The following is an 11,373-nucleotide window of genomic DNA, read 5'->3' on the forward strand; positions in this document are numbered from 1 at the left end:
CTGACCGCACTTCAGCAGGAAAAGCCATCCCAGGCCCAAATGAGGACCAAGAAGGTCTGAGAACACAACCTACTGGGAAGTTGGACCTGCCTGTGTATGTACTGACAAACTCCTTCTAATTTTAAATGAATTCACTCACTCAGTGAGTTTTCTTTTCTTTTCTTTTTTAGATTTCTTGTTTGTTTTTGCTTGTCTGTTTGAGACAGGGTCTGGCTCTGTTGCCCAGGCTGGAGTGTAGTGGTGTGATCATAACTCACTGTAGCCTCAAACTCCTGGCCTCAGGTGATCCTCCCACCTCAGCCACCCAAGTAGCTGGGACTACAGATACACACCACCACACCTGGCTGGTCTCAAACTCCTGGGCTCAAGTGATCCTCCTGCCTGGGCCTCCCAAAGTGCTAGGATTACAGGCATGAGCTGCCACACCTGGCTCACTTAGTGATTTTCGAATAGGCACTTAAGCCTTTAAAAACAAAAGTGTGTGCAGGAAGAGTTGCAAAATGCTAGTCCCATTTTTTGGTCAAATCCCCGTACCTGTCAGCAACCACTATCTGCAGGGGAAAAGAAACAAATCTAGAACAAAAGTAACTTTGCTTCTCCTCTCCTCAACCTTATCAAATATAAACTCAGGCTCTTGAGGCATATCCTTTTCTCTGATATATAAAATCATTTCCATAAAATCATGAAATTACAGTACCTTGGGGCTAGGATTGTTTTAAGATGAGCTAGCCAAGTTGCCTCTTTTTACAGATGAAAATGTAAGATAACAAGCGTATGTGACTTGAAACAAGGAGCCCTATCTACAAAAAAGAGGTCAGATGGGGTCCTCACCAGCAAGTACCCACATGAGATGCCTGCCTGGGGGGTCCCTCTGCCATCTTGGACGTAGGGCTGGTGTGACCTGCTGAGCTCTAGGGTCCTCTGGAGATCCATAACAGCCCCTTCATCAGAAAGGAATTTGAGGTCAAAGGCTTCACTTAGGATTCTGATCAAAGCCACATACTTTTTTTTTTCTTTTTTTTTTTTTTTAAAGATAGAGTCTTGCTTTGTTGCCCAAGCTGCATGGGCATGATCTTGGCTCACTGCAACCTCTGCCTCCCAAGTAGCTGAGATTACAGGCATATGCCACCACACCTGGCTAATTTTTGTATTTTTAGTAGAGATAGGATTTCAGCATGTTGGCCAGGCTGGTCTTCTGACTTCGACCCCTGACTTCAAGTGATCCGCCCACTTCAGCCTCCCAAAGTGCTGGGATTACATACGTGAGCCTGAGCCTCCGCACCCAGCTTCAAAGCCACATACATTTACAAACAACACTTTATAATTACCAGAGCCTCGTCACTGAGCTCTGGGAACTTGGGCTGGAGGTCCAGGGCTCAGTACAATAAGAGCTCCTCAATTCTGACCCACATCAGACTGAGCTCTGGTCTTCTGGTCCAGCAGCCTAAAAGCCCTTACTGAATATTGGACACAATACCAAAGAAACTCAAAGGATGTGATAGTCACCTGGTATGAAAACATCATGAACAACTGTAAAACAATTTATCATATGGCAATACTAACTGTTTCTGTTATTATTAAATATTCACATAGAAAAGTAAAGTCGTTTGTACTCAAAATGATTGCCCTAAAATTCGGTTGATGTTGGGACAAATTCAAATTCAAGAAACTCTGCACTTGACACACCCTAAATGCTGAGCACTGGACTGGGGGGATGCTAGAGATGCACAGGTGAATGACCTACCAGCCCTTGATGTCCAGGAACTCACAGTGTGCCGGGTGCCAGGTACCAGACAGGTACTCCAGGATCCTAAACCACAGGCTGTGTGCTGATATGTGGGGTGTCAGACTCACTCCCTTTGGAATCTCTCCTCTCTCCACCTATTAATATTTCAGAGAGTTTGGACTTTGCTGGATGAGTCACTTGGCACCAATAAGCACTTTGAAAAGGAAGGAAGCAATGAATAAAAAACTAAACACTCAGAGTTCACAAATGTCAGTGTTAGGTCTAGGTCATGGAAACAGGAACTAGCAGCCCAGACGATAGCCACATCTCATCTTCGTTGCTGTTTGCATAGTGACTATTCCCAGCTCAGTGGCAACTCCCTGTATCTCTTTTGCTTCACATCTCTGAAGCCCAGTGTTTATTGCAAACTGTAATCTAAAAATATGTTCTTCCAAAACCCACTGACTCACCCCTGTGTTTCATCAATCATCCAAGGAGCCACCACATCCGGTTGATCATTCCTTTCAAGATGCAAGAAATGTTTATCCTAAGCCAACCCTTCCTGTCTGCAACCTCTAGCCCCAACAGTCCAAGCCAGGCCCTCTGGTCTAAATTCCTGCCATAGCCTCCCGGCTGGCCTCCTTCCATTCAGCCTCTCTCCACTTCTATACACCCCATGGGTCCAAGGTCAGACAACTACTACTAAAACATACATCTGCAGTTGGAATTTCCTGATCCAAAATATTCCGTGGGATAACAGAAGCGAATACAGAAGCTGAAATGGCCTTTCTGCCTTGAAGTTGGCAATGCCCTGGAATGCTTCTCCCCACACCCTGAACCAGGCCCTCACATTTGTCACACAATGGACAAAACAGTCTCAGTATAGACTCTAGCAACTAAATAGCCATATGTCTAAATGTTACCATGAAATGCAAATATGCCCTAGGAAGGTTCTATCCCAGCAGTTCTCATTCTACACTGCCTTTATGAACATCAGACATCTGCACAACACTCAACAATACCAGCCTTACAGATCTGACTTCTATTTTTAAAGCACCAATTCATATAATGGAGTGCTATACAGCTATAAAGAAAGAATGAGCATGCTCTCTGTATTGACAGGAAGCTTACGCCAATACATTGTTAAGTTAAAAATAAAAAGCAAGATACACACTGTGTTTTGTGCTGCCTCTGAATAAAAATGAAAGAGGGATATTTGTAACACACGCATAGAAACCCTCAGGATACATAAGAAAGCTTAGTAGCTTTATAATAGGAATTATGTAGGCATAATCTGTTTAGGAAAAGGGGTCACAGAAATATCCCGCACTGATGGGCAACAAGAAAGACAGGCTTCTCACTTGATGAGTTACACTTTTAAAAATTATGGGACTATATTACCTATCAAAAGTTTTTTTTTTTTTTAAGGCAATTGATTACCTCTATGTTCTTCTTCCAAAACCACCTAACTCTGTCTAATCATGGGAAAAACAGCCAAATCCCAAGAGGGGATGATTTACAAAATATCTGACCAGTACTTCTTAAAACTGTCAAGGTCATAAAAAACAAGGAAAAGACTGAGAAACTGTTACAGCCATAGGAACCCAAGGTGACATGACAACTCAATGTATTGTAGTATCTTGGAGGGGATCCTAGAACAGAAAAAGGACTTAGGTAAACACTAAAGAAATCTAAACTGATGGACTTTAGTTAATAATAACATATCAATATGATTCATTAATTATAATAAAGGTACCATACTAATGTAAGATGTTAATAATAGGCAAAACTGGGTGTGAGGTAGATGGGAACTCTTTGTACTATCTTCTCAATTTTTCCGGATTTCTCAATTCTTAGAAGGCTTTTTTTAAGGGCCGGGCACACTGGCTTACTTCTGTAATCCCAACACTTTGCAAGGCCCAGATGGGAGGAGCAATTGCGCCCAGGAGTTCAAGCTGCAGTAGGCCATGATCACATCAACGCACTCCAGCCTGGGTGACAGAGCGAGATTCTGTCTTTTAAAAAATAAATTAATGAATGAATAAAAAAGACACCCGGCACAGTGGCTCATGCCTGCAATCCCAACACTTTGGGAGGCTGAGGCAAGCAGATCACCTGAGGTCAGGAGTTCAAGACTAGCCTGGCCTACATAGTGAAACCCCATCTTTAATAAAAATACAAAAAATTAGCCCGGTGTGGTGGCACATGCCTGTAATCCCAACTACTTGGAAGACTGAGGCAGGAGGATCACTTGAACGTTGGAGGCCGAGGTTGCAGTGAGCTGAGATCACACCACTGTACTCTAGCCTGGGAGACAGAGAGAGACTCTATCTCAATTTTTTAAAAAAACCTTTACATATGTACTTTTTCTTTTCTTTTTCCCTTTCTTTTTTATTTTATTTTGAGATGGAGTCTCACTCTGTCGCCTAGGCTGGAGTACAGTGGTGTGATCTTAATTCACTGCAACCTCTGCCTCCCGGCTACTCGGGAGGCTGATGCAGGAGAATCGCTTGAACCTGGAAGGTAGAGGTTGCGGTGACCGGAGATTACACCACTGCACTCTAGCCTGGGCGACAGAGTGAGACTCCATTAAAAAAAAAAAAAAAAAAAATCCTGACACATTCCAACAGAATCTCTTTCTCCCAGGATGTTTCTTCCTAGCAAGCCACATGCATAGTCCCTGACTTCAAAGCTAGCTGTAGAAGGCAACAGGGAGTTGAGGACGGCATACATTGCCCTCTTCACCTCCCAATTACCAAGACTCAGGTTCATCCATTATTCAATCAACAAATATGTGCCTGGTGCTGTTCTAGGCATGGAGGATACAGAGGTGAATAAACCCAACAAGACTCCCTTATTCACAGAGCTCACATCCTGGCTGGGGAAGAATTCTACTTAGGGGAAATAGTGAACAAGATATGTAGTTACATTAGATGGTGATGAGTGCTAAGGACAAAAATTAAAGAAGGAAAGCAGATAAAAAGAACGCGGGATATAGGGAGGAGGTTGCAGCTTTAGCTGGGAGCGGCCAGGGAAACCCTGGCTGAGCAAGAGACGATAAGAAAAGGGTTGCAGGGTGGAGGAAGCCAGTCATACAGATATCTTGCAGGAGAGTATTACAGGCAGGGAGAAGGGCTGCCATGGGAGCATGACTGGCACGCTGGAGGGACAGTGGGAGGCCCATGCTGCTAGAGCAAAGGACTTGAAGGGAAAGTGGTGAAGGAAAGTCAGGGAAGTCAGTGGGGAGTTCGTGGAGCCTGGGAGGACTCTGGGAAATCATTTGAAGGTTTTAAGCAGAGAGACATGATCTGACTTGAGCTGGATCTCAGGATCACGCTGAGTAAGAGTTGAGAATAACTAAAGGGAACAAGTTGCGGAAGTAGGTCCCAGCTCTGCAAGAGACAACCAGCTCTGAAAATGTCTGGCTGGAGTTGGGGAGGGAATCCTATAAAGAGAGCGCAGGGTACCCTGCAGTACCTTCAAAGCATCAGCCTTAGGGGATGAGTCAAGCCTGTCTTGAAGCAAACTTTTCACCATCAGGCCCGGGAAGCAAACCCTGCATTCAACGGAAGCAAGAAGCTTCAGAAACAAATGGGCGCCTCTAAATAAAGCATTCCTTTACATTTATAGAGGCCATTAATCCCATTCGAACCGGAAAGAAGGAAAACAAACCATGGCAGTCAGTTCTCCAAGGCCCTCAGCTCCAGCCAACTGGAAATACCTGTGAAAAGAGACCCTATCCCATTAACCCAGCTGCACACTGCCATGTGAAAGGGGCCCTATTATTTAAGTAGTGTGTAATTGTCCCACATTACTGATATCGTTAAAGCATCTCAGAATATTTCCGTGGCCAGGCTGAAGAAGAAAAACTAGTTACCAGGGCACGCAGGCACAAAAGGCCTTTTGCCAAACTACTTAGACATTTCAATTCCCCGTTGCCTCAGTAGCTAAATAAGCATGGAGAACAAGCAGGCGGGGAATACTAATTAGAGCTAATTAGACCCTGCCCTCTTCTGCCTCAATCCCCTTTATAAAAAGCTCCCCCAACTTAAGGATGATGGAGTTAAAATGTAAATCCATAGGATAAACAGCAGTCTACAGACCAAACCCACTGTTTGTATTTCATTGTCCTGTCAGCTCTAAACCTGTGTCTGGTTACCTACAGAGAGCTGCAGACCCAGCCAAATTCCAACAACCCCATCACAGACCACAGGAAATGTGGTAGGGGGTGAGGGGTAGAGGAAGGGTGCTGCCAACATGAGTCCACTAAATAAAACAAAGGGCTGTCTTAGGATGTGCAGAGCATTCACCAGAAGAACATTTGATTGCTTTTTAAAAAAGAAATGAATGTGATAGCACACATAATTCCAGTGGTGTTGCAGGATCCTCTTTATAAGATGGTGCTCCTCTCTCTCTCTTAGCAAAGGCAGCATGGAAAAGCCTCACCTCAGTGAGACCCCTGGTTTTGGGGGAAGACCATGTCCTAGGATTCTGTCTGAAGGCTCTTGGCGTAAGATAATAGAGAGAACAGGAGATAGCCCTTGGTAGGGATGGGAGGGGGTTGTCAGTCAGCCAGGGACTTGTTGGAAATGAGCCCCTGAAACCTAAGGTTTCGGGCTGGAAATCCATACCGAGATGAAAGGAGGTTAGAGCAGCAGAGAGAGCCATTCAACCACCGGTCCAGGAACACCCAGGCAGGCATGGCCCTGAGGGTCATCTCTTTCTTTTCTCTAAGTAACTATGTTTTTTTCTTTCAAATAATAATGTTCCTAGTAGCAATACAGAAACACACCCTGAATAAAGTACCTGTAGTGCTTCAAGAAAAAAAAGAAGGGAAGGGAAGAAAAAAAAAAGAGAGAGAATGTTGAAGTTAATTCAGCAACACTGAGAAACTAGGAGAAATCACACAGATGTGAGTCAACCTCTGCTAATCCTGAGAAGTTTCAGAGCCCTAAGAGGTAGGCAGCAAGTTCTGGAGGCCAGTGCCATGGCTTGCTCCACCACCACCAGCACCATCACCAAAACCTGTAGTCAAAGAGATGGGCAGAGGCCGGGTGTGGTGGCTCACACCTGTAATCCTAGCATTTTGGGAGGCCGAGGTGGGTGGATCACCTGAGGTTGGGAGTTGGAGACCAGCCTGAACAACATGGTGAAACCCCGTCTTTACTAAAAATACAAAATCAGCCAGGTGTGGTGGTGCATGCCTGTAATCCCACCTACTCAGGAAGCTTGGGCAGGACAATCGCTTGAACCTGGGAGGCAGAGGTTGTGGTGAGCTGAAATCATGCCACTGCACACCAGCCTGGGCAACAAAAGCGAGACTCTGTCTCAAAAAAAAAAAAAAAAAAAAAAACAAGGATGGGCAATGGGAAAACGGGACCCCAAAAGAGTTGCAAATGAACCACCATGCTCAGTGCTTTTCTCTTCCCTAAGCTGAGTCAGGTAGGACAGAGGGCACTGGACCAAAAGCCATGGTCCCTGGTCCGCCACTCCTGACCCAAGTAGAGGGGAAGGGCAAGTCACTTCCTTCCTGAGCCCATATGAGAAAATGGACATCACCATGAAGATGTTCGTGAACTTTGAAAAACAGAAAGCACGATGCAAGTGGAAAATAATGTATTTTTAGAAATTATTTGCAGCCAGGGACGGTGGCTCATGCCTGTAATTCAAGCACTTTGGGAGGCCGATGCGGTTAGATCACCTGAAGTCAGAAGTTCAAGACCAGCCCAGCCAACATGGTGAAACCCTGTCTCTACTAAAAATACAAAAATTAGCCTGGCATGGTGGCAGCACCTGTAATCCTTGCTACTTGGGAGGCTAAGCCAGGAGAATCGCTTGAACCTGGGAGGTGCAGGTTGCAGTGAGCCGAGATGGCACCACTGCACTCCAGCCTGGGCTACAAGACTGAAACTCTGACTCAAAAAAAAAAAAAAATTATTTGCAACTGGAAATTATTATTATAATTCTGTTTGTCAGAATTACAGAATGTCAAGCAGAATTACAGAATGTCAAGCTGGAGAGGAACTTAGAAGCCATCTCCTTTGGCAGTTTCCAAACTTTTGGATTTCAAAGAAAACTAAGATTTAAAAACAAAACAAAAGAAACAAACAGAAAATGAGAAGGGGAGCTTAACATAGGGTTGCCAGATTTTCTTATTTTGCCAAAATTAAAAACTACTAACATTATTAAAAGTATTAAAAGAAAATGTTCCCACCAAAAAAGAAAAAGTGCCTAATTTCAAACTAAAGGAAAGTCCTTGTGGAGCAGGGGAGCGTTCACAACAATACATTCCTGTGTGATGTGGGCTACATCTTCCTTCTGCTCGCTTTCCCGAGGGACCCATGAAACTATCCGTGATGGGCACTGGCTGCCGGATGGGTGTCTGGAATCCACTCATCTACTCTCCAAGCTCTGGAGTGATTATTTTCCCATTTAAAACAAAAAACAAAAACCTTGCTACAGTATTAAGTTTGAATTAGGGTCTGAACGAAGTTGTTGTTTGCTCAGACCCCTCCTCCGCTCTTAAACCTAAACCTCCACTGCCTTCATGTAAATGAGACACGGGGCGGGGGGAACAGTCCTCCCCTTGGGCAGCCAGGCAACCACTTGGCTCACAAGAACAATCAAGTATCTCCGGCTCCAAAGTGAATAGAGCACTATTATTTCCTAAAGGAAGGGAGAAAGTCCGCATCCCAAACAAGTGCATCCTTCCTCGAGGGCCTCCGAACTGCCACTTCCAGTCATCTCCCAACCCTGAAAACTTAAGAGCAGGTAACCGAGGGATCCTCGCACCGCCGTCAGCCCATGGCAGCGTCGGGCTAAGGCAATCTCCACAGCCCCTGTCCTCTACTCCAGAATCCGTCACAGTTAGGGGAGTGTGAGGCTCTGAGCGTGTGCAAATCGCGGGATAAAGTCGGGCAGAAGGAATCTAATAGGGAAGTCCCAGGTAGGGCTGTGGTTTGGGACGCGGGTGCCCCCTCGGGTTTGCGGTGGCCTAGGCGAGGCGGAAGCAGGCGGGGTGGGGTGGGGAAGTGGGTCTGCATCTTCAAATGAAGGCAGCTAGCCTAGGCGCAGAGAACTCCAGGATTCGCGGTGGGCCCTGTGCACCCGCAGTCCAGGAGGCGAGCCCTCAGGAGTGGAGGTGGCCCTGGGCTTTGGCTGGGGTTTCGAGACTCCCTTGCTTCCCCGGGAACAGGACACCGGCGGCATCCCCCCCCAGCAGCCGGCCCGCTCCTGGCCGGCCACAAGGACCGCTTTGTGCCCGCCAACGGAGAGCCCGGGCCCAAGGCAGGGCCGGCGATAGTCCTCCCCGTGCCCTAGGCACGGGGCTGGCGGGCTAGGTCAGCAGGCCGGCCAGGCTGTTTACACAGGAAGGGAAGCTCCTCCTCAGCCCGGGAGGGGGACAGGAGATTCACTACGGCCCCGCGGGGCTGTCCCTTGGTGACTGGTCCATCCACCAGGGAGTGCCCTGAAGGCGCCCTCTGCCCTCAGGCACTGCCTGCGCTCCCCGCCCCTCTGAGACGCCTGCCCGCGGCTGTGTGCGCGACAAAGTTTCTCTGGGCGCCGTGGGCGGCGCGGCTTACCTGCAAGCCCGGGCAGGAGCGCGCAGAGCCCCAGGAGGCAGGCGTACAGCGGCGCCGGGGCCCGCGGCATGGTGGGGCGCCTCCTCAGCGGCGGCGCGGTCGCTGCACTCCGCGGGGGCCGGCGGCCGGGGCCCGGCGGGGGCCGGAGCGCGGGGGCCGAGGGCCGGGGGCCGCCGCCACATGCCCCGTGCGCAGCTACGGCTCACAGCGCCCGCGCTGGCCCGCGCCCCGCCGCCACCATCTGTTCCGCAGCGCTTACGGCCGAGTCCCGGGACGGCGGCTGCCCTGGATGGCGGGCCGGGACGCCTAGGGTGTCGCCGCTCGGGACGGCCCCGGCGGGGGGCTCCGGGCAGGGCAGGGGCTGGCTCCACTCGGGGACCGCGACTTGGGCTCCGAGACGCGCCCCGCGCCGAGGCTCCCCCGCGCGCCGGCACACTCTGCCCCTCGCCTCCGCCCCTTCCCTTCCTCCCTCCGTCCGCCAGGCTCCACTTTCCTCCTCTCCTTTCTCCTCCCCTTCTCTCCCTGCCAGGCCCCCGCCCGGCCGCCACACGGTCAGCTTACTGCGAGGCGGGGCGGGGCGAGCTCCGGGCCGGGTCGGCTCCGCCCTGTGCGGGGACCGGCCCGGGACGCGGAGGCCCTACGGGCCCAGGTGGAAGTCGCTTGCGACTCACTTGGGGCATGGGGGGCTCGAAACAACTGAGTAGAGCCCGCTCCCGTTGCTTCGCCGCCCGTCGCCACGGGAAAGCGGCGGGGCACGCTGCATTAGGCGAGCTGAGATTACATGGGCCAAAGGCGGTTGCTAGACTCTGAAAGGTAGAGCAGGTACCGGGGTCATGTCGTGCCGGGCCCATCTCATCCTCCCAAAGCTGCACCTCCGGCGGCCTGAGGTGGGACGTAGACGCCCGCCTGTGGAACCGCAAAGCGACTTCTGGATGGGCAAGGGAGGGCACGGTGGGGCGTGGAGGCACAGGTAAAACCTACGTTACTTTTTCTTTTTCTTTTCCTTCCTTCCTTCCTTCCTTCCTTCCTTCCTTCCTTCCTTCCTTCCTTCCTTCCTTCCTTCCTTCCTTCCTTCCTTCCTTCCTTCTTTCTTTCTTTCTTTCTTTCTTTCTTTCTTTCTTTCTTTCTTTCTTTCTTTCTTTCTTTCTTTCTTTTTCTTTCTCTTTTCTTTTCTTTTCTTTCTCAGCGTCTCGCTCTCACTCAGGCTGGAGTGCAGTGGCCCAATCTCCGCTCACTGCAGCCTGGACCTCCTGGGCTCAAGGGTTCCTCCACCTTTAGCCTCCTGAGTAGCTGGGACTACAGGTGCGCGCCACCACACCCGGAGAATTTTTACATGTTTTGTGGAAATGAGGGTCTCGCTGTGTTGCTCAGGTAGGTCTCGAACTCCTGGGCTCAAGCAATCCTCCTGTGTCTGCCTCCTAAAGTGCTGAGATTACAGGCGCGAACCACCGCGCCTGGCCAACTTTTCACTTTTTAACATTTGCACCTTTCAAGGATTTGAGACTGGCCAATATGCCGCTATATTTCGTTGTCCTTACTGACAATCTGTCAGTTTCCATGATCAAACTGGATAGACTCAAAAACATATGCTCAGGCTTTCATCTTGCAGTTTACATATGAGCTGGATCTGAACTGGCCAATAAGGAGTGGGGTGGGGTCTTCCTCAGATGGTGCAGCAAAGGATCCCTTGGGCTTGGATTCGCTACAAGTGCATTTAGAGTGGAGTGGTTTATAGGCAAGAGAAGAGGCAACATTCAGGTAGGGGAAGATAAAGATAGAATACCTATCAAGTACAGAGAGCACACTGCCAGCCAGGCGCTGTTCTAAGTCCTTTACCCATATTAACTCATTTCATCCTCCTGACAACCCTACTGTTATCCAGTTGAGGAAACTGAGGGACAGAGGGGTTAACTGCTGGAGGAAGTGACAGCTGGGATGCCTTGTTCAAAAGGTGCAGCATGGCTTGGCTAAAACTGAAGCAGGAAGGGGTAAAGAACAAAGGGGTCTCACCTTTGCAGGTCAGGGACCTGGTGGAAGAATGGCTTGGAGGGCCCAGTGGAAAAC

General features: G+C 49.1%; 1 protein-coding gene across 1 annotated transcript in view; it reads right to left on the reverse strand.

Moving 5' to 3' along the window:
- Nucleotides 1–9,749, reverse strand: part of ITGB5 (integrin subunit beta 5) — a 122,331-nt gene extending 112,582 nt beyond the window's left edge. Inside the window, exon 1 of the mRNA XM_038003428.2 lies at nucleotides 9,310–9,749. Coding sequence (XP_037859356.2) covers nucleotides 9,310–9,379 — 70 coding nt within the window. The 5' untranslated portion in view covers nucleotides 9,380–9,749. The remainder of the gene's footprint in view (nucleotides 1–9,309) is intronic.
- Nucleotides 9,750–11,373: the final 1,624 nt, after the last annotated feature.

The sequence above is a fragment of the Chlorocebus sabaeus genome, chromosome 22 (genome assembly GCF_047675955.1).
Source record: "Chlorocebus sabaeus isolate Y175 chromosome 22, mChlSab1.0.hap1, whole genome shotgun sequence".
NCBI classification, from domain to species: domain Eukaryota; kingdom Metazoa; phylum Chordata; class Mammalia; order Primates; family Cercopithecidae; genus Chlorocebus; species Chlorocebus sabaeus.